Genomic DNA, 26,983 nt, shown 5'->3' on the forward strand with positions numbered 1-26,983 from the left:
TAATTGGTAACTGTTATTATAATTTTGCATGATGTTCTTGTTGCAGAATAACCTTTGAGCCAGAGACAGGCAAATGTACCTTGTTGATAGTAGAGGTATTTCCCCAGGATGCTGGTGAGTACCGCTGTATAGCTGTCAACGAGCGAGGCAAGGCCATCTCCAGAGCTACTCTCGAAGTAGAATGTAAGTTTATATAAGATGCAGTTTGATTAATATGTGTCAGAAATACATCTGATAATACAAAATAAGATTTAGTGGTCTTAAATTAATGACTTTCTATCAATGATTACATAAATATTTTCATGTAATTTCCAGTCATATGGGAGGATAGTTACGTGTAAGTAGCCCGCCCGCTTAGCTCAGTAGGTAAGGGCGTTGGTCTACGGATCGCGGGGTCGTGAGTTCGATCCTCGGGCGGGGCGTATGTTCTCCGTGACTATTTGATAAACGACATTGTGTCTGAAATCATTAGTCCTCCACCTCTGATAATTCATGTGGGGAAGTTGACAGTTACTTGTGGAGAACAGGTTTGTACTGGTACAGAATCCAGGAACACTGGTTAGGTTAACTGCCCGCCGTTACATGACTGAAATACTGTTGAAAAACGGCGTTAAAACCAAAACGAAACGAAAGTTACGTATAATATTATTCAAGAGTAGTTACAAGACTTCAGTGTTTTATTTAACAAAACCTACAGATTTTGCAATTGTGTACTGTGAAACTGTTTAGAATTTTGGAATCTTTATCACGGACATGCCATTTTATTCATTTCTTTCATTTTTTTAGTAAAATCTACAAACGTTTCGATTAATAACAAATGCACTTTTCAGTAAGAATAATTCTGAGGGTTAACATTTCAGCATATGAGTATGTAGCAGATACAGAAGAAGCGTCTGACTCAGTGCAGTCATCTGTGGAAACAAGCTCCCCTCGACAGAGAGTAGATTCTGACACAGAAGTGACGGATGCTCGTAGACAGATGATTGAGGAAATGCAGGAGATGCAAGATCGTATCCATGCCATCTTCTCTGGTACAAAACATGATTTGATTTTAATCTTTATGTTCTTTTACTAAATATTTATGTAAAATTCTTAAAAATAACTAATGGTTTGAAATATAAGCAAAATGCTTGTGTTATTCATAATTTCAAGCTATCTTAATATAGAAAATATAGTTAAAACAGCAGGAGACAAGATGAATTGTTTTAGTGAGCCTGGGTAGTGAAGCCATTGATGGCTCAAGCAAGCAGTGTTTCACTGTCTTATACATTTATTGCATATACATTATCTGTATAATCATTGATTTACCTTTAAAATGTTTCATCAATTTCTTTCAGGTGTGAAAGAGGATCTTGAAGCGGACATTGAGGAAACAGAGCATCGCCGTGAAGAGATCATGCGCTCCAGTCTGCACGAGGATCAGCTTCTTGAAGGTGAAATCTCAGATCTCTCTGAGGAAGTGCCAGAAGAGGCAGTACCTGTTGAAGAATTAAGGGTAATAATTTTTCCTTTGTAGATTGAAAAAAATATTTTCGAATTTAGATCTAACATTGTTTTTAATCAGTTTATAGAGATGTAAATGAGTTCTAGGTTGCTGTTTTGAAGTAGCAGTTTTTATGTGGTGAAATAAATCCTTGAAATACTTACTGCATTAGTTAGAAGATTGGTGTTAAGGGAAGTTGATACTAAAAATACCCTGAAATCCCGAAAATAAGCCGGTTTCGATAATAAGCCGGTCTCGAAAATAAGCCACCATTTCACTGCAGGCAAAAAGGGCTCATAAATAAGCCGTACTCAAAAATAAGCCGTTCACCTTTTTGTATCAAAGTTCCTTTCCACGGGATTTGAATCACCAAGCTTTTGTTTTCAGTACTTGTCTAATTTCAAGAAATTCGTGATGAAACTGAGATTCCATGTCAGGAAATAAAGCTCTCCCTCCCGAAACGGTACTTTTAGAACCTTTTGGCGAAATTTTAATGTCTGCCTGAGCTTTCAGCCAACGTTTAACATTGGTTTCTTCTATGTTAAAATGTCGGGCTGTGTCTATTACTTTATCTTTAATATTTCCAACTGACAACGTTTTGTAATGAGACACAACTTTCCGTTTAAATTCCCTCGTATAGCTTCTACCATTTTGTTTTGGCGTTTCCATTATTTACAATTTGTAAAACACCATTGTACATGTAATTATACCACTATATAAAAAGCCTATAAAACTGTTAAATTGATATCACAATGCAGTGTTTGTCACGTATTATGTAAGTTATTCATACCCGTTCACGGTTTGGCGATCGAAACATAGGTGTGTTTTGTTTGTTAGGCCAGACAAAACTTTTTCTATGGGTAATTATGTCAGAAGTATAAGTATTTACCGACATCGATGTTTTTACTAAAAATCAAATACCGGTATAAAAAAATGGCACTCGAAAATATGCCGGTTTTTAAATCGTTACCGGATATATGTACTCGAAAGTTCGCCGGACTCAAAAATAAGCCGGTCTCGAAAATAAGCCACCAATTCCTTACGAAAATATAAAATAAGCCGCGGCTTATTTTCGGGATTTCAGGGTAGCAGAACTTCAGGTTATGTCCAGTCAACTGTTTTGGAATGGGTTGGTTACTAAATTTATTGATAGCATATTTATATGATTTAGGTCTGATATTGAATTTCTTTTTATTTCTTATAAAGGTTGTAAAGGTGCCCACTGAGGAAGTGACAGAGTTCAAAATACAGGAGATCCCGGAAGAGGATAGGACTGAAAAAGTCACACTAGAAACTGAAGTTAAACCAGAAGAACCAGAAACCTTTGTTGAAAAAGCCGAACTTGAGAAACCAGAAACAGAGAAACCAGAATATAAAACTGAGATCATTACAGAAACATTGGAGCAACCAAAAGTTACAGAAGTTACTATAGCTCCATCAGATGAAACAAAACCAACAGAAATTCAGCTTGAAATAGTGACACCAGCAGCTGAACAGCCACAAGTGTCAAAGATCGATATTGCTGTTGAAGAACAGCAACCACAGGATGTATTAGAGGTTTCAGAAACAACAGTTATGACCACTAAAATTACTGAGGTTATTCCTGACATTGCTGAATTGGAAAAAGAAAAACCTGAAGAATTCAAAGTTGAGATAATAACAGAAGCCCCAGAGAAACCAGAAGTTGTAGAGGTAACTGAAATGCCAGCTGAAACTACAACTGTTTCTGAAATTGAAATGGAAATTGGACAGCCTGAAGCAAAACAACCCGAAGAATACAAAGTTGAGATCGTAACTGAAACTGAAGAGAAACCAGGTGTAACTGAAGTGACTGAGACAACATCTGAAACAACTACTGTTACTGAAGTTAAACTTGATGTTTCCAAACCTCAGGAGAAGATACCTGAAGAGTACAAGGTCGACATCGTAACAGAAATGGTTGAAAAACCACAGGTTACAGACGTCATTGAAACTCCTGCAGAGACTACAACAGTATCTGAAGTCCAGATTGATGTTACAAAACCTGAAGCAGCGAAGCCTGCTGAGTATAAGGTTGAAATCACAACTGGAGTAACAGAGAAACAAGAAATAACTGAAGTTCCTGAAACTTCAACAGAAGCTACGACAGTTTCTGAAATAGAATTAGAAGTTACTAAACCAGAGGAACAAAAACCTAAAGAATTCAATGTTGAAATTGTCACTGAAACAACTGAGAAACCAGAAGTTACAGAAGTAGCTGAGGCTCCAACTGAAACTACAACTGTCACTGAAATAGAGATTGAAGTTGCAATGCCTGAAGAAAAGAAACAAGAAGAATACAAAGTGGAGATTGTCACTGAAACAACAGAAAAGCCAGAGGTAACTGAAGTAAGGGAGGTTCCAGCTGAAACCACAACTAAATCTGAAATTATGATTGAAGTTGCAAAACCTGAAGAGAAGAAACCTGAAGAATACAAAGTTGAAATTGTTACTGAAACAACAGATAAACCAGAGGTAACTGAAGTAAAGGAGACACCAGCTGAAACTACAACTATATCTGAAATGGAGGTTGAAGTTGTGAAACCTGAAGAAAAGAAACCCGAAGAGTACAAAGTTGATATTGTGACTGAAACAACAGAAAAGCCAGAGGTAACAGAAGTAAGGGAGACTCCAGCTGAAACCACAACTATATCTGAAATGGAGGTTGAAGTTGTGAAACCTGAGGAGAAGAAACCTGAAGAATACAAAGTGGAGATTGCCACTGAAACAACAGAAAAGCCAGAGGTAACTGAAGTAAGGGAGACTGAAGCAGAAACCATAGCTATATCTGAAATCGAGATTGAAGTTGCAAAACCTGAAGAGAAGAAACCTGAGGAGTACAAAGTTGAAATTGTTACCGAAACAACAGAACAGCCAGAGATTACTGAAGTAGTGGAGACTCCAGCTGAAACAACAAGTGTTTCCGAAACAGAGGTTGACTTTTCAAAGCCTGAAAAAAAGAAACCAGAGGAATACAAGGTCGAAATTGTGTCAGAAACAGAAGAGAAACCAGAATTAACTGAAGTGACAGAAACTCCAGCTGAGACAACAACTGTTACAGAAACTCAAGTGGATGTAGCTAAACCAGAAGAACAGAAACTAGATGAGTACAAAGTTGATATTGTGACTGAAACAACAGAAAAGCCAGAGGTAACTGAAGTAAGGGAGACTCCAGCTGAAACCACAACTATATCTGAAATGGAGGTTGAAGTTGTGAAACCTGAAGAGAAGAAACCTGAAGAATACAAAGTGGAGATTGCCACTGAAACAACAGAAAAGCAAGAGGTAACTGAAGTAAGGGAGACTGAAGCAGAAACAACAGCTATATCTGAAATCGAGATTGAAGTTGCAAAACCTGAAGAGAAGAAACCTGAGGAGTTCAAAGTTGAAATTGTTACCGAAACAACAGAAAAGCCAGAGATTACTGAAGTAGTGGAGACTCCAGCTGAAACAACAAGTGTTTCTGAAACAGAGGTTGACTTTTCAAAGCCTGAAAAAAAGAAACCAGAGGAATACAAGGTCGAAATTGTGTCAGAAACAGAAGAGAAACCAGAAATAACTGAAGTGACAGAAACTCCAGCTGAGACAACAACTGTTACAGAAACTCAAGTGGATGTAGCTAAACCAGAAGAACAGAAACCAGAAGAGTACAAAGTTGATATTATGACTGAAACAACAGAAAAGCCGGAGGTAGCTGAAGTTAAGGAGACTCAAGCAGAAACCACAACTATATCTGAAATCGAGATTGAAGTTGCAAAACCTGAAGAGAAGAAACCTGAAGAATACAAAGTTGAAATTGTTACTGAAACAACAGAAAAGCCAGAGATTACTGAAGTAGTAGAGACTCCAGCTGAAACAACAACTGTTTCTGAAACAGAGGTTGACTTTCCAAAGCCTGAAGAAAAGAAACCAGAGGAATACAAGGTCGAAATAGTGTCTGAAACAGCAGAGAAACCAGAAATAACTGAAATTACAGAAACTCCAGCTGAGACAACAACTGTTACAGAAACTCAAGTGGATGTTACTACACCAGAAGAGCAGAAACCAGAAGAGTACAAAGTTGAAATTGTGGCTGAAACTATAGAAAAGCCAGAAGTTACTGAGGTGACAGAAACTCCAGCAGATACCACAACTGTCTCAGAAATACAGGTTCAAGTTTTCAAACCAGAAGAAAAGAAACCAGAAGAATACAAAGTTGACCTCGTTTCTGAAACTACAGAGAAACCAGAAGTTACCGAGGTCACAGAAGCTCCAATAGAGACCCCAGCTGTGACAGAAATTGAAGCTGATATTATCAAACCAGAAGAAAAAAGACCAGAAGAATACCAAGTGGAAATTGTCACAGAAAGTACAGAAAAGCCAGAGGTAACTGAAGTAGGAGAGACTCCAACTGAAATGTCTACTATTACTGAAACAGAGATTGAAATTGGTAAACCAGAAGAACAGAAACCAGAAGAATACAAAGTTGAAATTTTGTCTGAAACAGAAGAAAAACCAAAGATAACTGAAGTAATAGAAACTCCAGCACAGACTATGACTGTTTCTGAAATACAGGTTGAAGTTGTGAAGCCTGAAGAAAAGAAACCTGAAGAATACAAAGTAGAAATTGTCACTGAAACAACAGAGAAACCAGAAGTCACTGAAGTTGGGGAAACTCCAGCAGAAACTACAACTGTGTCTGAGATCCAGATTGAAGTTGCTAAGCCTGAACAGAAGAAACCAGAAGAATACAGTGTAGAGATTGCTACTGAGAGTATTGAGAAACCAGAACTTACTGAGGTTACAGAAACACCAGTTGACACCACGACAGTTTCTGAAATTCAGAGTGATGTTGCTAGACCTGAAGCAAAGATGCCGGAGGAATACAAGGTAGAAATATTAACTGAAACTACAGAGAAACCCGAAGTAACTGAGGTTTCAGAGACTGCTGCTGAAACAACTGTAGCATCTGATATTCAAAAGGACCTTACACAGCCAGAAGAAGAGAGACCAGAAGAATATAAGGTAGATCTTCTTGAAGAAGGTATTGATCAGCCAGATACAACAGAAGTTATAGAAGAAAAACCAGAAACTAGTGAAGTCAGTGAAGTGCCAGTGGAGACTGTTACAACAAAACCTGAAACTGTTGAACAGTTTGAAGCTGAAGACAAAGAGAAACCAGTTGAGACATTTAAAGAAGAGATTACAGTTCAGAAGGCACCAAAGGATGAAACTCAACCTGAAACATACAAGACAGAAATTGAACTTGCAGAACCAGAACATGATGTTGTCACAGTGACATTTGGCATGCATGAAGGAGAAGATGAAGAAGAAATTACACATGAGATAATGGAAGAAACTGGTGAAATTTCTGTCTCTGAACTTCAGCTAGAAAGGCCGGTATTCATCACTCCATTGAAGGATGAGACGATCCAGGAAGGTGGTGATCTTAAAATGGAAGCTGTTGTTAGGGGTAATCCAGTACCAACTGTTCAGTGGTTTGCAGATGACGAAGAGCTGTCACCAACAGAAGATATTCAGATCACCTACAAGGAAGGAAGATGTATTCTATTCATGAAAGAGGTTTTCATCGATGATGAAGCAGAATACTGGGTTGAAGCCACAAATGAGTACGGAACAGCCACAACCTCGGCATATGTCACTGTATTGCGTAAGTTGAATGAGTGTTTAATTAAATGTAAGCAGTTGTGCAGATTTACCAACAGTGTTTTTCAAATTCATCTATAAATATGAATAAATCCAAACCTAATATGATTTAAAGGTATTTTCCACGTGTTTGACAGTTTCAAAGGCAATTTTGTTACACTGCAGTTTTGCAAATTATCAGATTTATTGGAAATAATTCAAACTCTCACAATTCAAATCTTCTTTTATGTACACAAATTATCTGTAAAAGACGTTAAAAACAAGTTTGGTATTGATCACAACTGGTTGCTGTCTGTTTATCTATTTAATCTAGGATTTCTCTTTTTTTTGAAAATGTAATTTATTGTGTTAACATGTTATTTGAAAGTAAACAACTAAAAAAGTTACAGTTTATATTGATAGAAAGTAGAAAGGTTTATTTGTTGTAAAATTTGCAAAGTTTAATTCATTGTGTATGTTTATATGAGTTGTTAATTTCCAAACTGCATGATCAGTTTAAAGGTAGTAGGTTGCTAAATCTTAAAATTTATACTACAAGTCTTAAGAAAGAAAATCATTAATTCCTTCAAGAATAATTTGCCTTCTAAATACTTATGTGTTTTGATGTTATGCTTATTGGCATTACAGTTTAAGAAATATATGAAGCTGCTCATTGGCATTACAGTTTAAGAAATATATGAAGCTGCTCATTGGCATTACAGTTTAAGAAATATAAGAGCTGCTCATTGGCATTACAGTTTAAGAAATATATGAAGCTGCTCATTGGCATTACAGTTTAAGAAATATAAGAGCTGCTCATTGGCATTACAGTTTAAGAAAATATTATTAAGTTAGAATTGCTTCATTGGCATTACAGTTTAAGAAATATATGAAGCTGCTCATTGGCATTACAGTTTAAGAAATATAAGAGCTGCTCATTGGCATTACAGTTTAAGAAATATAAGAGCTGCTCATTGGCATTACAGTTTAAGAAATATATGAAGCGTATTTTCTTGCTGTACTTCTTGCGAGAAATTTACCCTGTTAGACTATTTTCTTGATTTCCATTTGCCAAAGTAATAATGTCAAAATTAATTTGTTTTCCTTGTTTTACATTCAGACACTGCCAGTTTCTTGTTTTAATGAATTCATATAAGGAATGCTGAACCACCTTTCAACTACAGTATAATAGTCTTAAAACAAATTACATCTAAGACAACCACAAATTGTGGTTATTTTGAGTTATTTAGATTTATGATGCACCTACTACCTTTGGAAAGTTTATTTGTTAACCATCATGTTATCATACTCTTTACACCATCTGTGTCATATATACCAACACCAGCTGTATCATATATACCAACACCAGCTGTATCATATATATCCTTCAGCATGGTATCATACCCATATATTCTCCACTTTCACTTGCTGCCTATTTCACATTAGCACAAGAAAAACACCTGTTAGCATTTGATACAGATGTGATTTTCAGTCTGTTTCCCGTTTCAAACTTGTTATATTCATGTGCATAGAGAAGCACAACCTGTAGCACAATTTTGCCATTCACTATTTGATATCCCCAGTTAATCCCCAGTTATTGCATTTCCCCTGTATTGATACAGTGTTGGAATTGTGAGTCATAACACCAATATATATCATCAAGTTTTCCTTTAAGTAATGTTCTACTTTTCTGCATTATGAAACTTTGACCTTGTACCCTATACCCTCTTTGTCAAACTTATCACCATGACATCTGTGAATGGTGGATCAGAGAATACTGTCTGCTCTGAAGATTTGATGTTACACTATATTCCCAGTTAAGAAAGGTAAGTGTACTGTTCTGATTTAAACGACCCCTCTTTGTCATTCTAGTTTGATTGATAGTGTGATAACTATTAAATTTGAGCCCGCCCGCTTAGCTCAGTAGGTAAGAGCGTTGGTCTACGGATCGCGGGGTCGCGAGTTCGATCCTCGGGCGGGGCGTATGTTCTCCGTGACTATTTGATAAACGACACTGTGTCTGAAATCATTAGTCCTCCACCTCTGATAATTCATGTGGGGAAGTTGGCAGTTACTTGCGGAGAACAGGTTTGTACTGGTACAGAACCCAGGAACACTGGTTAGGTTAACTGCCCGCCGTTACATGACTGAAATACTGTTGAAAAACGGCGTTAAACCCAAAACAAACAAAAAAAAAAATTAAATTTGCAAAGAGTTCGGAATCTCGGATCATGCTTTGGTCTCAAATCTCGGTCACACTATTGTCTCTGTCTCAGTCATGATGCTATCTCAACCTTAGATGTGCTGTTGACTTGGTTGCAGTCATACTGAAATCTTTTTCTCAGTAAGTGATGATGTTGTCTAAACCTCAGTCGACATATGGCCTCAGTCACAGTCATGCATAAAGTCTTTATCTCAGTCATGCTTTGGTCTCTCACTCTAGCATTGGTCTCAAACTCAGTTATGTTGTGGTCTCAATTACAGTTGTGCTATGGTTTCAATTTCAGTCTAGCTATTGTCGCAGTCTCAGCTATTGTCGCAGTCTCAGCTATGCTGGTTTATCAATCTCAGTTTTGTTGTATTCTCAATCTCAGTCATGCTGTTGTTTTGATCATTCTGTGGTGTCAGTTTCTGTCATGCTATAGTCCCAATCTTGTTTTTGCTATGATCTCCATCTCAATCGTGCTATCTTGACAATCTCAGTCAAGCTTTGGCCTTGATCTCTATCATAATATGGTCTCAGTTTGGGTATTGCTGCTATTTCTATCTCAGTCATTCTGTGGTCTAAATCACAGTCTTGCTGGGGTCTTATTCTCAGTCAGATGTAGTCTTGATTTCTGTCATATTATCTCGCAATCAGTCTCATACTGTCTTAATCTGAGTTATGTTATGGCCTCTGTTGTTATCTCAATCTTGTGTTGAATTGACATTTATGTTAGAACTCTTGTTTTGATGGGAATGGTAGCAGTTACATGTGTTTAACTGGCTGGAACTGGTTCTATAAAAGCAATTATGGGGGATTTTTTTTAAATAGTCTGTATCATTTTTATAAGGTCATAAAAATTGTTTTTGGTATTCCTTATTTTTCCAACAAGAATATAATTCAGGTTTGAATAAATACTCCAGACAGATACTTCAGCATCAATTATATCCTCTCCTGAAAAGAACAGTTTTTATTCTCCTTTTTTAGGAAAACATAATTATTATGTGAAAATGTAATCATTTGCGGAACTTCACATATTCTCGATATGACCAGAGACATAATGTACAAAGTTGTTACAGCAAGCATTTTTTGCCAATTGCATGCAAACATCTAGTTTGTTCAAGTTATATATTTAAAAACAGATGTGTTAATTGTTAACAGTTAAAAATAAAAAATTATTCAGAAAAGATTAATATAATTTTGGGAAATAAGTTGTTAGTCTTGAAAAATTGGGCGCTTATAGATACCATGTAGAAAAACAACCAAGTGATACACACACATACGTCAACCTTCACAACCTATACCTCATGAAATAATCTGAATACCTCAAAATATCATTTGCAGTTGTAGTTTCCATTTTGTTCATGTTCCAGTTTAACAGAATAGCTGATACACAAATGTTAATTGACTCTCCATGTCCTTGAGCTCTTTCTAGGTGTTACTCATTCAGCTAGAAATCTACTTCAAAACAATCATGCAATCAACATCTGTCAGTTTGCTTGTCCATAAATTCCTTCTTTGATCTTCTATCTATAATCATCACCTACTCATTCTTCTGGTCATGTTAATTCTGATATATGACTGATTTGGTCAATTTTATCATCAATTTACAGCAGGAGAAGTCCTTTCTTCTGAAGAACAAACGGAAGAGGAGACAATCCCAGAGCAAGAAACTGAGACAGAGGCACCTGTAGATACCACTGAAGTTATATACAGAGAAACCATTGAGGCAACAGAACAACCAGAAATTGAAACTGAAGCGCCAGTTGACACAACTGAAACAGTATACAGAGAAACCATTGATATTATTCAACCGGACAAAGAGACAGTTATGGAAGAAGTTGTTATTGATGTAAAACCAAAAGATAAAAAGGAAGAACTTGAGGTTGAGGTTAAACCAAAGGAAGAGGTTCGTGAAGAAATAAAGTTTGATATTAAGCCTGAAATAACAATCAAAGAACATGTAGAGGTTGACATGAAGCCAGAAACTGAAACCTCAGTGTTAACTATTGAAACTAAAGATAAACCAGTTGTTCCAAAAGAAGTTGTTCTTGAAATAGAAAAGCAACCTATAGAAAGTACAGAAACTACTTTTACAGAAACAATCACTGTAGAGAAAGTAGAATTACCAGAAGAAGAAGAAACAGTGGAAACCACAGTAAAAGGTAAAGTAGAAGTGGAAATATCTGTGCCAAAAGAAATTGCAGAAATTCATCGAGAAACAGTCGAGATAGAATCAAGACCAGATACAGAAGTGGTTCCTGAAGAAACTACACATAAAGAGATCATTGAATTGGCTCCAAAACCAAGACAGAGTATTGTGGAGATGGACATAACAATGCCAGAAGATGTTGAAGAAACCTTTAAAGAGACTATAGAAATTCATCCTGAAATAGATGAAGTAGATCACAAAGTTCCAGAGGTGACAGAACACCATATTGTTACTGAAATGATTCCAGTAGAAGAAGAGAAGAGACCTGTTGAGATCGATATTGAGGTCAGACCAGGTGATGTTACTGAGAAGACTGTCAAGGAGACCATTGAAATTACTTCAACAGAGACAGCTGAAATTGAAATTGAAGAGGAAACACCATCTTTTAAAGAGATCATTGAAGTTGAATCCAAACCAGAAGCTGTTGAAATAGACATTGATGTTACACCAGATGTGAAAGAGACAACTATCACTGAGATAACTAGAGAAACTATGGAGATTACAGAGGAAACTCCAACTTTCAAAGAAGAAATTGAGATAAGTCAAAAACCAAAGACTGAGTTGCAGGAAATTGTGTTAGATATCACAACACAGCCTCAGGTTGAAGCACCTGTTGAAGAGTCAGTAGTTACAGAGAGAGAAACAATTGAAGTTACTGAACAAAAAGTGGAAGAAGTGGAAATTGAAGGACCAATGGATGAGGTTATGATAACAGAGAGAGAACAATTGAAAATCACAGAAATTCCAACTGAAGAAGAACAGGTATCAGAAACACCTGCAGTTGTAACTGAAACTGTTGAGGAAAAACCTACTACAATTCAGATTGAGACAAAAGTTACCAAAACTGACACTATCTCCTCTGCTGAAGAAGTTGTTGAAATTGTTTCTGAAAAAGAAGAATTTCCTATTCAGGAAGTTGAAGTAACTAAACCGTCAGAAGAAACTGTAGAAATTGTGACAGAAACAATTCAAGTTGTTACTAAAAAGCCATCGGAGGTTATTGAAGCTGATGTTAAAACAGCTGAAATCACTGGAAAGATAACAATGGAGGTTGAGGTTCAAAAGCCATCAGAAGAAGTTACTGAAGAAACAAAAGAAGAAGTAAAAGTTGCTGTAACGCCTTCTGAAGTTACAGATATTCCAGCGGAGGTCCCATTTTCAGAATCAGAGGAGATACCAGTAGCACAAGAGAGTGAAAGACCAACAGAAGAAACAATAGAGGAAGTAAGAGAGACAGTGCGTGTTGACAAAGAAGTACCATCCACTGTACCAGTGACTGAATTTGCAGAGGAGACCAAAATTGTTGAATCATTACCAGAATACGAAACCGAGACTCCAAAAGAAGTCCAAATAGATGTTGAAAAATCAGACATTACATTGGAGACAGAGCAACCAAGTAAAGCAGTTGAAGATCTTACAGAGTTAGGTGTCTCTGAGGTGGGTTCAGACATTATTGAGACTGAAACGGAAGTTCCAAGAGAAGAAACTATTGAAGAAATTCGGAAAACAATAATTGTTGACTATGAAAGACCTTCTGAAGTTTCACCAGAGGAAGCTGAAATTGAGGTTAGTATTATTCAGCCAATTGAAAAAGATGTCGAGGCTGAAAAACCATTTGAAGAGACAGTTGAAATATCAAGAGACACTGTTTCACTCGAAGAAAAATACCCTTCTACAGTTGATGCTATTGACAAGGAACTAGAAGTAGCTGAAACTGAAAAATTCACCACTGAAATTGAGGTTGGTGTTCCAGTGGAATCCGAAACTGAAATTCCTCTTAAAACAGTTGAAATTGAAGTGAAAATGCCATCAAAAGCTCCAGAAGAGGAGCAACCAAGTGAATTTACAGCTGCAGAAGAATTGGAACATGAAATTGAAGTTCCAAAAGAAGAAATTATTGAAGAGATTAGAGAGACAATTCAAGTTGAAAAGGAGAAACCAGCAGAGGCAGAAGTCGAGGAAATTGAGAAGCCTGATGAGAAGGTAATGACAACTTTAGCTATAGTCACTGAAGCTCCAACAGAAGAAATTATTGAAACACAGAAGGAAACCATTACAGTTGAGATACAGAAACCTGCAGAAGTAGTTGCAGAAGTAGTTCCTATTTCTGAAGAATCACCGAAGGAAATAACTGAGAAAGAGATCGAAAAGTCCTCAGAGGAAACTGTCATTCTTCTCAAGGAAACAATTACTGAAGAACAAAAAATGCCAACAAAGGCAACAGCTGTGGAGGAAGAACAGATAAGCAAACCTGAAATTTCTGAAATATCAGAAACAGAAGTTGGAGTTCCAGTAGTTGAAACTATTGTTGAAACTAGAGAAACTATTGAGAAATCTCCAAGACAGCCAACTGAAGCTGCAAGTGAAGATTTAAGCGAACAATTAAAGATAGACATTGTCCAAATGGATGAAACTGTAGAAGTTATGCCGTCAGAGGAGGCAATACCTGATACGACAGAAAAGATTACTACCATAGTTGAAATACCTACAAAATCTAAGGAAGAATTACCTAAAGAAGTTGAAATTGAAATTAAAGGTCTTCCTACAACCAAGACAGAGGAAGTTACTGAAGTTGTTGAAGTTGAAATAAAAGAAATTCCAAAGCGAGCCTCTGAAGAAGTTAGTAAAATTACAGAAGCTGAATTGGAAACCAAAGAGTCAGAAGTAACAGAAGTATCTGAACCATTTACTGAAACTGTACAGGAAGTACCAGTTGATGAAGTGAAAGAAAAGCCCATGTCTGAAGAAAGACTTCCATCAGAAATTGTATCTGATGAAATTGTTGAAACAGAACGTCCTGTTGAAGAGATCACACCAGAAGAATCAATGTTACCAGTTGAGGAAAAAGCTCCAACTGTAACTGAGAGTGCTACAATTTCTGTGCAACCCGTTGTAGAAATAGTAGAAGAAGAAATGGCTCCTGTTTCAGATGTAGTCGAAATTGCTATGGAACTTGCTGAAAAAGCACCAGAGGAAATAGTTCTTGACATAACTCAGCAGGAGGTTGTTAAACCAGAAGAAAGCACTGAAGTCATTTTGGATCTGGAAGAAAAAGAAACTGAAGAAACTGAGGAAATTCCTACCAAAAGCATTGATATGTATGCCGAAGAGGTCTCAAAAGATATCTTGGAGTCTGCTTCTGTTTGTGCCAAACCTGAAACAAAAGTATCAGAAACACAGGTTGAAATAATAGAGGACATCATTTCTGAATTACCAGAAGAGAAAGAAGAAAAGCCAAAAGAAGAAGTTCCTGAAATGCCCAGTGAAAAATTAACAGTTGAGCAAGAATTACCTTCTGAAGTACAGATCTCAGATGAAGAAGTAACTGAAATTCCAATACCTGACATTGCTGAAGAAACAATCCAGCATATAGCTGATGAAATGACAAAGGATATATTGGAACAAGCAGCAAAAGGAGAACTTATTCCTGTTAAAACCAAAGAAATTGAAGAAAGTAAAGTGGAAGAAAAGGAAGACTTTGATGTTGAAATTATAGCCGAAAAACCAGCAGAAGAAACCGTAGAAGTAACTACTGAGACAGTCGAGGTTTCTGATCTTACATTGACAAAGGTAAAACCTGAAGAGGCTGCAAGTGAAGAACAAATTTCTGAACTTCCAGAAGAAGAAAGACAACTTCCTGAAGAGTCACTGCTGACTGAAATAAAAGAGAGGGTTGAAATAGAAATTGTTCCAACTGAAGAAGCACCTAAAACAGATTTGGAAACCTCAGCTATGGAAATTGATATTAAAGAGAAGCCAGTAGAGAAGGAGACTGCATCAGTTGACATTGATATACAGAAGCCTGAAACACTTGAAGAAGTGACACTTGACATTCAGCTGGAAGAGAAAGAAAAAGAAACTGTTGAAATTCCAGTGAAAGTTCCAGTGGAAGAAAAGGAAGGTAAAGCAGAAATTCCAGTCGAAGAAGAAAAGCCAATTGAAGAAGAGGGACATGCTGAAGCAGTAGTAGAATTCGAAAAAGCAGAAGAAAAACCAGTTATACCTGAAGAAATCTCAGTAGATTTAACACCTAAAGTAACAGAAAAAACTTCTGTTGAAATTCCTGTAGCAGAGAAATCTCACGCTGTTACAGTGGACTTTGAGCTAAAAGAAAAACCACAAGAAAAGGAAGAAGTAAGTCTTGAATTAATGCCAGAACAAAAACCAGAAGAAGTCACACTTGACATTAAACTGGAAGAGAAAGAAAAAGAAATCATTGAAATTCCAGTGAAAGTACCAGTGGAAGAAAAGGAATTAGTTGCAGAAATTCCAGTGGAAGAGGAAAAGCCTTCTGAAGAAAAACATGTTGAAGCAGTAGTAGAATTTGAGAAGACTGAAGAGAAACCAGTTGTACCTGAAGAAGTCTCAGTAGATATTACACGTAAAGTAACAGATGATGTTTCTGTTGAAATTCCTATGGAAGAGAAACCACAAGCTGTTACAATGGACCTTGAACTAAAAGAAAAACCACAAGAAAAGGAGGAAGTTAGTCTTGAATTAATACCAGAACAAAAGCCAGAAACAGTTTCTATGGAGATTGACATTAAAGAAAAGCAAATCACAGAAATGGATATTGAAATCAAACCTGAGGAAAAACCAGAGACTGTTTCTTTGAAAATAGATAAAGAAGAAAAAACTACAACCACTGAAATAACGGAAAAGAAAACCGTTACAGAAGAAATTGATCTTGAGATTCCATCAGATATGACAGTTAAAGAAACTACTACTGAGAAAGTCTCTGTTGAAATTGTTGCTGAAGAAAAACCACAGGAAATTCCATTGGATGTGGAAGTAAAGGAGAAAACAGTTGAAAAGGAGGAAATCAGTCTTGATATTGCTCCCTTAACTACTGAAAAGACTGAAATTGAAATAAAACTAGAAGAAAAGCCAGAAACAGTGTCTATGGAGATTGGTGTTCAGGAGAAAACTACAAGAACAGAGGTTACAGAAAAGAAAACAATTACAGAAGAAATTTCTGTTGAAGTTCCTACTGATGAAACTATTAGGGAAACCACTGTTACAACAGAAAAAGTTTCTCTTGAAATTCCACTTGAAGAGAAACCAGCAGAAGAACAGCCAGAGAAAATTACTGTTACAGTAGAAGAAAAGCCAAAAGTTCCAATAGATATAACAGTGAAAGAAACAACTTCAGAGACAATTTCTGTTGACATTCCTTCAGATGAAGTGAAACCTGAACAGCCTAAAGAAATAAGTGTGACAGTTTCTGAGAAAACAACTGTAGAAGAAACTGTAACAAAAACTGTAGAAGTTGTGGAATTTGCCCCTAAATTCACAAACACTCTCACGGACATCACAGTGATGGAAGGTGAAAAGGTGGAATTTACTGTTGAATTTAAAGCCCAACCTGCTCCAGAAGTAACCTGGTTCATTGATAACCAGCCCTTAAAGGAGAGTGAGGACTTTATTGTGACTATTGAGAAAGAATTTAGTAAGATTGTCATTCCAGAAACTTTCCTTGAAGATGAAGGAGAGTATAAGGTTGTTGTAACAAATACTGTTGGAACCATCACTTCAATATGCTACCTCACTGTTATTGGTAAGTTTAATGTATTATTTCTTTCTGTTTATAATTCTTTGCTTTTTAAATCTATAAAGGATAGTATTATCTTACTTAATCTTTCTGACACTAGTTAGTTAGTAAATGACACATAATTCCTTTCAGTCTTGTTTAATTGAGCTTAATTTCACCGTAAAATAAATCGGTGTTTATCAAGATTTCAGCTGTTTCTGACAGTGCATTTTGAAGTATCCATTTTGTTGTTGTACTTTATGATGTTAATTTTTTTTTAATCTTTGATGTATTCTGAAATTTATTCTGTTTATTTTGTAATTATAACATTTATATTTTTACTTTTGCAGGCTGTTCTATATTTACATATATTGCATGTAAAATTTTGTTCGAACCTTGCACGATACTGTATTGTGCCCATTTTTTACCTTTTCCAGTTATCTTTTGACCATCTGATTTCAATGAATTTTTAGGGAATCTTAATGTGAAATTAGAATTTTTTATAAGTAATTAAAGTTTCGCATATGTTTACTGCTTAAATTGTATAGAAAAAATAATTCTGAGAGGAGTAATGAAATGGCGAATTTAAAAAAAAAATCCTTTTACTCTAGCTTTAGAAGAGACAACTGATGAGGAAGTCAGTGTGAAAGAAACTACCACTGTCAAAGAGACCTTGGAGATACCTGTAGAAGAAAAAGGTAGGAAATCATTAATCATTACAGTTTAAAGGTATATTAGACCCAAATTTCATATTTTAAAATTTGAACAATTTCTATAATATTAATGCTTGTGAATTTGTGTAGTTATCAGACTGAGTGATAGATATTGGAATAAATTGTTTCATTCAGAATTGCCTCAAAAAGAAATCTCAGAAGAGACCATCGCCCCTCGTAAACAGGATGAAGAGACTAGCGAAGGAGATTTCGCGGCTCCCCGTTTCACAACGACCCTCCAGAAACACATAGACGTACAAGAAGGTACCAGCGTCACTCTCACTTGTGTGGTAACTGGCAAACCTGCCCCTGAAATCACATGGTATTTGGTATGTGTAATATTCTTCATTCTTTTTTATATTTTTAACAGAGGATTTCCACAAAATTCAATGTCTCTGCATTAGACTGAAAGGTAAAATCGGAATTGAATTTGAAGTATATGTTAATTTTAGATGCCATATAAAGTTTATTTGTTAGTAGACTAATATAAAACTTGTTATTGTGATTTGTTTAGATAGACTCAAAATTGTCAGCAGGTAATAGTAGTCAAATATTTGAGGTGGCTGAAGAATTCACACTTTATAATTTTTTTAGATCTCATAATTTTGTTACTTAGGATAGAAAATTATAGTGAAATCACTGATTTTCATGTAAGACTTATATTTGTAGGTTTCATGAAATCAAATCCAAACAAACAAACTAAATTCCTATTTCTTTTGTTTTCAAAAGATTAAATCCAGAAAAACATTATCACGAAATAGCCATTTGGCCAAAACCTTAAAATTTTCATGCCCAAAAAAGTAGAGTATTTCACTTTAGTTTTCATGGCTTTGAAAAGGTTTTATTTAACCCTTATCATGCTGGACCCAAATGATTTTGCCTTAGCAGTCTGATCATGATCTGCACTGTTCGCCATTCAGTCAGTATCTTTTTTGGTAAGCACCCCTTTTAATGGTACTGTCCAAATTGAAAGATGGACAAGTTCATTATAGAAATTTAGCAGGGTAAGGGTTAAGATTACAAGTAAAATTATATTTTAGAATGATGAGCCATTACCAGATGATGAGCGTTTCATCACCGAGCACCACAGAGAAACTGTGACCCTCACAATCAACAACGTTACCATTGACGACGAGGGATACTTCGTGTGTGAAGCTAAAAATGAGCACGGCACTGCCACAACTGTCATTGAACTTTTCGTACAAAGTAAGCCCAGTCATACAGCATGGATAGAAACTCCATTAGTGAAGCATGTGTCAATCAAAAATATTAGAGATTTGATTGGCCAGTTCAGATATAGAGGTGTATGCCAATTACTTTACATTTTGGATCAAGTTGAGTTTGATTGTCAATTCAAATGTAATGAAATTTTGGATCAAGTTGAGTTTGATTGGTCAATTCAAATGTAATGACTCTTGTTACTGGAACAAAATAGTTTGATTGGTCAATTCAAATGTAATGACCCATGTTACTCGAACAAATCTGTCTGATTGGTCAATTTAAATGTAATGAGTCATGTAACTGGAATAAAATCAGTTTGATTGGTCAATTCAAATGTAATGACTCGTGTTTCTGGAACAAAATAGTTTGATTGGTCAATTCAAATGTAATGACTCTTGCTACTGGAACAAAATCAGTTTGATTGGTCAGTTCAAATGTAATGAGTCATGTTACTGGAATAAAATTAGTTTGATTGGTAAATTCAAATGTAATGACTCATGTTACTGGAACAAAATCAGTTTGATTGGTCAATTCAAATGTAATGCCTCATGTTACTGGAACAAAATCAGTGTGATTGGTCAGTTCAAATTTAATGACTCGTGTTACTGGAACAAAATCAGTTTGATTGGTCAATCCAAATGTAATGACTCATGTTACTGAAACAAAATCAGTGTGATTGGTCAGTTCAGATTTAATGACTCAATGTTACTAGAACAAAATCAGTTTGATTGGCCAGTTCAAATGTAGAGACAACCTCCTGTAGAGACAGAAGAATACTTTCAGTATCAAAGGCAGCTGTGAGATACACTATTTTGAGACAAAAAATAATAAATAGGCTTTCTATTTTTCATGGAGTGTTATTTTCTTTTTTTTTCTTTTTTATTGTATATGCTTCAGTATAAATTCATTGCTTTATCAGTATGTTGTGTTTCATGTTGAGAAAAGTAGTCATTTCACTTAATTTTTTATGAAATACTGAGAAATTCTATTTTGTTAATGTTTATGTTTTAACACAAGCATAGCATTTTATTTTTAATGCAGTCATGATATATTATACATTTACACTTTGTTTTATTTATTGTCATGTGGCATAGACCTTTTAGAATGGCAAAAATTATTTTATTCCAGATATGAAGTCACTCTTAAAATATTTCAAATGTTTTTTTTTTCTATTTACAATAACGTTTTAAATTGTATCGTTTTGTGTGAAACTTTTTACATAAAATTTTTATTGTACATTTTATTACAAAAGTTGAAAAATAAAACTTTTTACGAAGCAAAATTACTGTTTAATTTCTTATCCCACACACAGAAAAGTTTAATTTATATCCCAAGCATGGCGCATGGGGGGATAAATGTGTGTGGTTTAATTTATATATATTGTCTGTTATTGTCTACCACCCATTTGTAGTTTTAATTGTCTTTTTAATATATATGAATATATTTTTAAAGTTTTAAATTTTTAATGTTTTAAGAGTGGCTTTCAATGTCTACTTACTACTGTAATTTATGGCTTTCGTAAAGTCATTGTTCAAATTGACACATGCTTCGCTTTTTCATCATTAACCCTAAATGTATATATATTTGCATGCAGACTTATTTTTACCTTTATTTAAATGATGCTTCTTTTTTTCAGATGTTACTGAAAATGTGCCATCATAAGTCAACTTTTGTACTTATTCTTATATAAAAACTTATAAATATGATTTAGCTGTTCATTGAAATCTTTGCAGAGATTAAAATTCTAATACACCGGTATGTGTAGTACTCTGTCTTTTCTTATTATTTTCATTATTATTATTATTATTATTATTATTATTATGGTTGACTTATGATTTGTTATATAGAATGGTGTTCATAGAAAAAAATGTTTTAAGATCTTGACATTCACTGTTATTACCCTCGGGTTAATATATTAACAAGTTTTCTTAACATTTTACCAAATGATTAACATCTTAACACATAAATTTACCAGATTTGATGTTGTGTGTCCATAGCTTTGTTCATTACAATCATTTCATATAATCATGATAATCATTATCAAACTGTCATTCTATTTATGCTCTTTAAATTTGCAAAATATACAGGCTTTATTACTCAAATTGTTCACCCAGATTTTAGACAAAATCTAAATTTCCAGTTAATTAACAGATTTTGACTTCTACATGTAATTCTCTACTATTATTTCTTATTTCTGAGCAAAATAAGTTTAGATTGTTTAGTTTTCTTATAAGTGATTGATAATTTTCTAAATGGTCAGTTAGTAGGACAAACAAATAGCAGGTCAGCAAGACTGAATTTGCACCTTACCTTGGCCTGTTGTATAATGCTCAGTTTTATTCTTTATTGCAGTTTTTTACTTGTTTTTTTTTTCTCATTGAAAAAATATTTACATTTTCATAACACTTTTTATTTTTACCCTTACAAAACAGCGAACACAATGTTCAAAATTCTGCACGAGGAATTGTATCGCATCGAAGTTCAGGTGGATCTTTACTGGTCGAAAAAGAGCAAAAAGATGCTGGAAATTAAAGAGAACATCACCGAAACACGAACCATAACTAATCATTGTGACACCTCATAGCATTATAAATGTATTTTTAATGACAGTTTTTAAGAGTAATGTCCCTTTGTTTTATAAGTGGCATTTCTCTTAATTGTTTAAAGTTCAAAGGTCAGATTAAAGAAACCGTGTATAGATTTATTTGTGAAAGACATACATTTTTGAAATACTGTACTTTTATCAGTACAAACTTACCGTGCAAGGAAAATTAATTATATCAAATCTTGTTAACCGTGATCCTGGAGCCATATGTATTACAGTCTAATGCAGTATATATAAAAAATTTCCTTTTCTATTTTCTTAAAAAAAAGGTATAAAAATCTATCAGAAGCTATCTAGTGCTAATTTCTTCTGACCATGTTTGAACTTGTATTATTTTTTTCAGACCATTCCATTTTATTCATTTTATGTTTATTACATGTATATTATTGAGGGACACGACACATTTTATAACCCTAAATGATTTCAGAAATAAAGTGATAAATTTGTGATCATAATAATTCGTTCAGGATGGGTTTATAAATGGGAAGATCTTTGAAATAATTTCTCCATGTTGATAATTGTTTTAAGTGGGTTAAACCTTTTTGTAATTAACCAAATGTGTCATGTCCTTGAAAAAATACTTCTTTCTTGTGTCATTGAATGATAATTAGGCCAAGGTCACATTTCATATACCTGATGCAAATCTGTTCTGCAATACAGTGAACTGTTTTAGCAAAATTTTTGAGTGAAAGTATGTTCCTAAAAGCAATCTTTTCAGTAAAAGACTCTTTGCCTGTGAGAGTAAAGACACTCTGCCTGTGAGAGTAAAGACACTTTGCCTTTGAGAGTAAAGACACTTTGCCTATGAGAATATAGGTATATTCATGTGACCTTGACCGGAAATTAGAAATCTCTGTCTTTAAGAGGAGATCCTGTAATAACATATGATACAGTTCTCTGTTATAAGTTTGTTTTTCTTTTGCAGTTTTCTTGTTTATTTTTTTTGTTATATTGACAAAAATATTTTCTTAAAGCAATGGAGAACTGTATTATATGTGAAACTGACAAAATTGTTTCAAAACTGAACCAAAACATCTTACCTCTTTATGAGGTTTTAAGAGATATTTTTGCTTCAGTTTGGCATTACGTTATTGTAAATCATGTTGCAGGTTCACGTTTCAGCAGCCTCATACCCATCATGTTATTGCTACAGACACACAACATTTGAAAAAAAAGTCTTTAATCAATAAACCTAATTTTTTTTAAAAAGAAGACCTATTATGAAACACACATTTTTAGCTTAGGTGTAAAACACCTTATTATAGTTTAATGTTGGTGTGGAATGAAAACTTATGACAACACTATAGCAAAATTTTCCTTTCAGTTTTGATGTTGATCAATTATTGTTTTGAGACTGAATTCAGGTTTAGAAAGTGATTTTTTTACTGTAAAAGTTTGAAGTTTGCCTAGATACTATTATAACAAAGTTTGACATTGAAATTTTTATAGTCCCACATATTGCTGATGAGCGTGGACCTGAAGTAACCATGGAAACTGTTGAAATTGTTGTTGAGGAAACACAACCAGAATCGCAGAAACCATCGAAGGAGACAATCACTCCATTAGGTTGGACATTTTTTTTTCTGTCTGTTCGTCTTGCCCCGATGCTACTTATTTATCTAACAACGATGCATTGTGGGAAATAATAAAACCATAGCATGGGATTGTGGGAAAAAATTAATGACCGCCATTTCTGTGATGGCGTTTCTGCGATGTACTGCCTGGTTGTAAGTAGACATTAACTACTTGTAATTTATCTAATATAATTCTCTGGCAATCTTTAATTAGAAGAAATTCGTAGAAATTCATAATTTCTTTATTATTTACATTAGAATTACGTTTTGATTTTTGAACAAATAGCAGTGCTGTTTTGTGTTTGTGGCCAGTATTTCGTTAGCAATTATCAAAAGTATATTTATTTTTACATATTTAAAGCTTTCAAAAATATCCAAATGTTCAAGCTTCTCCCATTAGAGAAGTATTTGTGTATCATTTATATACCTCAGTTAATTATAGTTTAGTTTTGATATATCTAATTGATATATATTTTTATAGTTTATATTACCCATACAACACCTTATCAGCATTACTTGAAATTTCTGTTTTGAGCAATTCATCAGATTTTATGCAAGCATTGTTTAGGAGACCATTTAAAAGATTGCCAGAATAGTTAAATGATTATCACAGATGATATGTACCTTTGTGTTTCTGTTCTTAGAACCTTTTGTTTGAAAATTTCGGCATGTAGAAGTTATTTCTATTTTGTTATGTAGATGCTGTTTGATAGACTTTATGTTTCAGTTGTTAAAAATTTTGCTGTAAACAGTTTCTACCCTGACACGTAACGCAAAACCATTGCAAAAAAAAAATATATTTTGGAGATTTAATAATGCTTAAGCAGGCTGTATTTTTACCCCATTTTTTTCATGCTTTGCTTATCTATATGCTTTATTAAGTGCTTGAAATTGAAAAGGCAATGCATTTTGTATGTCCATCAAGCAAGCTTATTGTTCATGTATTGGCCATTCTTTGTAAGAAAATACTGGTAAATAGCACAAAGCTTTACAAATACATGTATATACATAGATATGATGGGAGGAGATCATTTTAAAGCTTATAGCTCGGCACATATTTTCAGTGGTTTTACAGTAAGATATCTGCAATTTGGAAAATATGCCAAAATAGATAAATCAAATACTTTAATGTATGGGAATAAAATTTGCTCTGAAAAGAATACAGTATGGACTGAGTACACAGTGTAAAAGTTCTAAAAGGTGTTTGAAATGAGCTGTAAGAAAGAAAAATTCTGAAAGAAGTTTGAAATGAGCTATAAGACTTGAGTATTATCTTTGGTATGAAGTTTGAAATGAACTATAAAGCTTGTAAAAATAAGTAAAAAGAAAAAAATGGACATTCATATTGTTTGTTCGGAAGGAACAATCGGGAATATGTGTAAGCTTTCTGCTGCACTGCCTTAGAATATTTAAAAAAAAATGCAATGGGCAAGCCACATAATGTATCCCTGACATTTTTTTTCGGTGGCAAAAACAAACAATAAAGTAGAATTGCAGTATCAGGGTAGAAATTGTAAAAAAATTATGCAGGTGAGCACATGTTATTTTTAGGGAATTTCTGCTTATTTGATTTTTATCTTTTTTCTTTAAAAAAGTCTGTGCCAAAAAATAAAAACCGTGTGTTGTGTAAGTAAATCCCTTAAGGACCAAATAAAATTTGTAAAAAGAAAATAAATTTCTTCATATTGTTTATTTCCAGAGATTATCCAAAATCTTTTTGAAATATATAAATGTCCATTTGCATGTATATCCCTCTTGGAAACTTATCTTTGGTTCTCAAATGAACAGGTTTGATTGGTCAGAGCTTCTGTTTAGTGCCTCCTATAGTCTTAATCATTTTTACTGTTATGAACTACCACTTTTTGTTAGAGACAGAGAAAAATTAACAGTGTACCTTGCTAAGATGTTGTAAGTTGTTGTTATTGTTATTTACTAAATTCTTTCCATAGTAGAAACTTTAGGTGCCCCCATCATTGTCTTCTCACAAAAAGTGGTCTTTAACAGTAGAAAAACAAACTCCTTACTGCTCACCTGTCAGCGCATGTTTTTGCTATTTAGTTTCATTTAGTTGTTATGGAAACTTAGTTTTGTTGTTATGACTACCTTAATGATTGTGGTCTTGTATGATATAACATGTGTACAAAAGCTGAATTTGAGACCGTCGTAGAATTATGAAACGTTAATGGTGGCATTGTCCACTGGTGGCAAGTGATTCTGCTTTTGCGACCACTGCAGACCAAGATGAGTCTGCACGGATGCTATTTAGTCGGTAAAGTTTGAATGAACACCCCTTTGAATGATAATATGGTACTGCCCAAATTGAGTAAAAGACTAGTCCACTTTTGAAATTTAGCGAGGTAAAGGTTATACTAGATTGTTGACAAGTTTGCTGTGTTGGGGATATTCCAAGAACTGGGGGGTATAAATTCTACAAAATTTCAGCTTGCTTATGCCATTTACCATAGGGATATCAACTAATTGATTTTACAAACCTTGCTAATTGTTTTAAGGGTTTCTGCTATTTTTTTAGTTTTGTAGGGGTATTAATTTGCTAAAAGACTTGATATGCTTTAAGGAGTACATTCATTGCAATATTTACTTCTTGAATTTGTTGAAGCTTGAAGTTCTTCAGTCTCAAATTCAGCTACATTTCAGTTATGACTCAACTATATTGTGCTCTATGACTTACTTCCCTTTGTCTTGCAGGTATGACTTACTTCCCTTTGTCTTGCAGGTGTATGCATGGAAGATATGATATTTCTAAGTTTGTCAGAGATGGAAACTTTTCAAAAAGTAATAGAATACAGAGTTTGAAAAATATTTTGAATGTTTACAAAAATATTTATATTTGATAGTTTGAAAAATATGATTTAAGACATATTCTTCATTTGATAATATCCTTTCTATAAGAAAAAAACCATTCTGTCAAACGTTTAGTAGAAATTATGACCTACAGAAGGTAGATATGTTTTTCCAACACAACAAAATAATGGATGTCTGTATTATATCTATAATGGAAGTAAACCTGGAAGTTAGTAATTGAAGCATACACATGTAGTACATGTGGTATTTAAGACATTAAATTTTAATATTTTCTGCAGGACAATACTCAAATGAAAAAAGCATTTCCATGTTACTCTTGCTTTTTATAAAAAAAATAAAAAAAATAAGGAAATTATTGTTTTTACAAAATACAAAGGCATAGTACTACATGTGTACACCATTTAATTTCTTTTTGTTCCTATTACATATTTTCCTTTGTTTTGCCAAAATTGAAAAAAATGTAGAAACTCACAATACTTTTCTTTGAATATTTCATTAATGTTGGAAAATCATTGTACTGTAATGTGGCCTCTAATAACATTTAGTTTTCAGTATACCCCTTGTCTGTCCTTGATAGCATGCTTCTGTGATGTGTCCTCTCATTTCATTGGATGATTACAACACACATGTATGTAAGTACAACTCTTATTGGATCACAAAGTTAACACTGGCAATATGAACTTTTCAGCCTCAGTTGTTGAGAGAGTTACGCAGATATTTCTTTCAAAGAGTTTGGCTTTCAAGAGTTATTTAACTAAAAGTGGTTCAGATTTCTAAAGCTCTTTGAATGTAAAGAAGAATTTGAATTTATTTTAAACACTCAGATCAATGTCTGTTACTCTACAAATTAATGAAACAAATACACTTTCAACGTAGGCACATAGACTTCACCCACATCTCAGACATCACTTACATATTACTTCAAGAGTTTGTAAGAAGTGAAACCAGCAAACTCAAGATATGTCACCGGATCCAT

The 26,983-nt window shown here is 34.3% G+C and overlaps 1 protein-coding gene across 1 annotated transcript in view; it reads left to right on the forward strand.

Moving 5' to 3' along the window:
- Window positions 1–26,983, forward strand: part of LOC123537955 (titin-like) — a 402,126-nt gene that overhangs the window by 125,090 nt on the left and 250,053 nt on the right. Inside the window, exons 98-106 of the mRNA XM_053530681.1 lie at window positions 47–183; window positions 861–1,031; window positions 1,338–1,495; window positions 2,690–7,151; window positions 10,943–17,098; window positions 17,683–17,769; window positions 17,920–18,113; window positions 18,825–18,990; window positions 23,060–23,176. Coding sequence (XP_053386656.1) covers window positions 47–183; window positions 861–1,031; window positions 1,338–1,495; window positions 2,690–7,151; window positions 10,943–17,098; window positions 17,683–17,769; window positions 17,920–18,113; window positions 18,825–18,990; window positions 23,060–23,176 — 11,648 coding nt within the window. The remainder of the gene's footprint in view (window positions 1–46; window positions 184–860; window positions 1,032–1,337; window positions 1,496–2,689; window positions 7,152–10,942; window positions 17,099–17,682; window positions 17,770–17,919; window positions 18,114–18,824; window positions 18,991–23,059; window positions 23,177–26,983) is intronic.

The sequence above is a fragment of the Mercenaria mercenaria genome, chromosome 18 (genome assembly GCF_021730395.1).
Source record: "Mercenaria mercenaria strain notata chromosome 18, MADL_Memer_1, whole genome shotgun sequence".
In the NCBI taxonomy this organism is placed as follows: domain Eukaryota; kingdom Metazoa; phylum Mollusca; class Bivalvia; order Venerida; family Veneridae; genus Mercenaria; species Mercenaria mercenaria.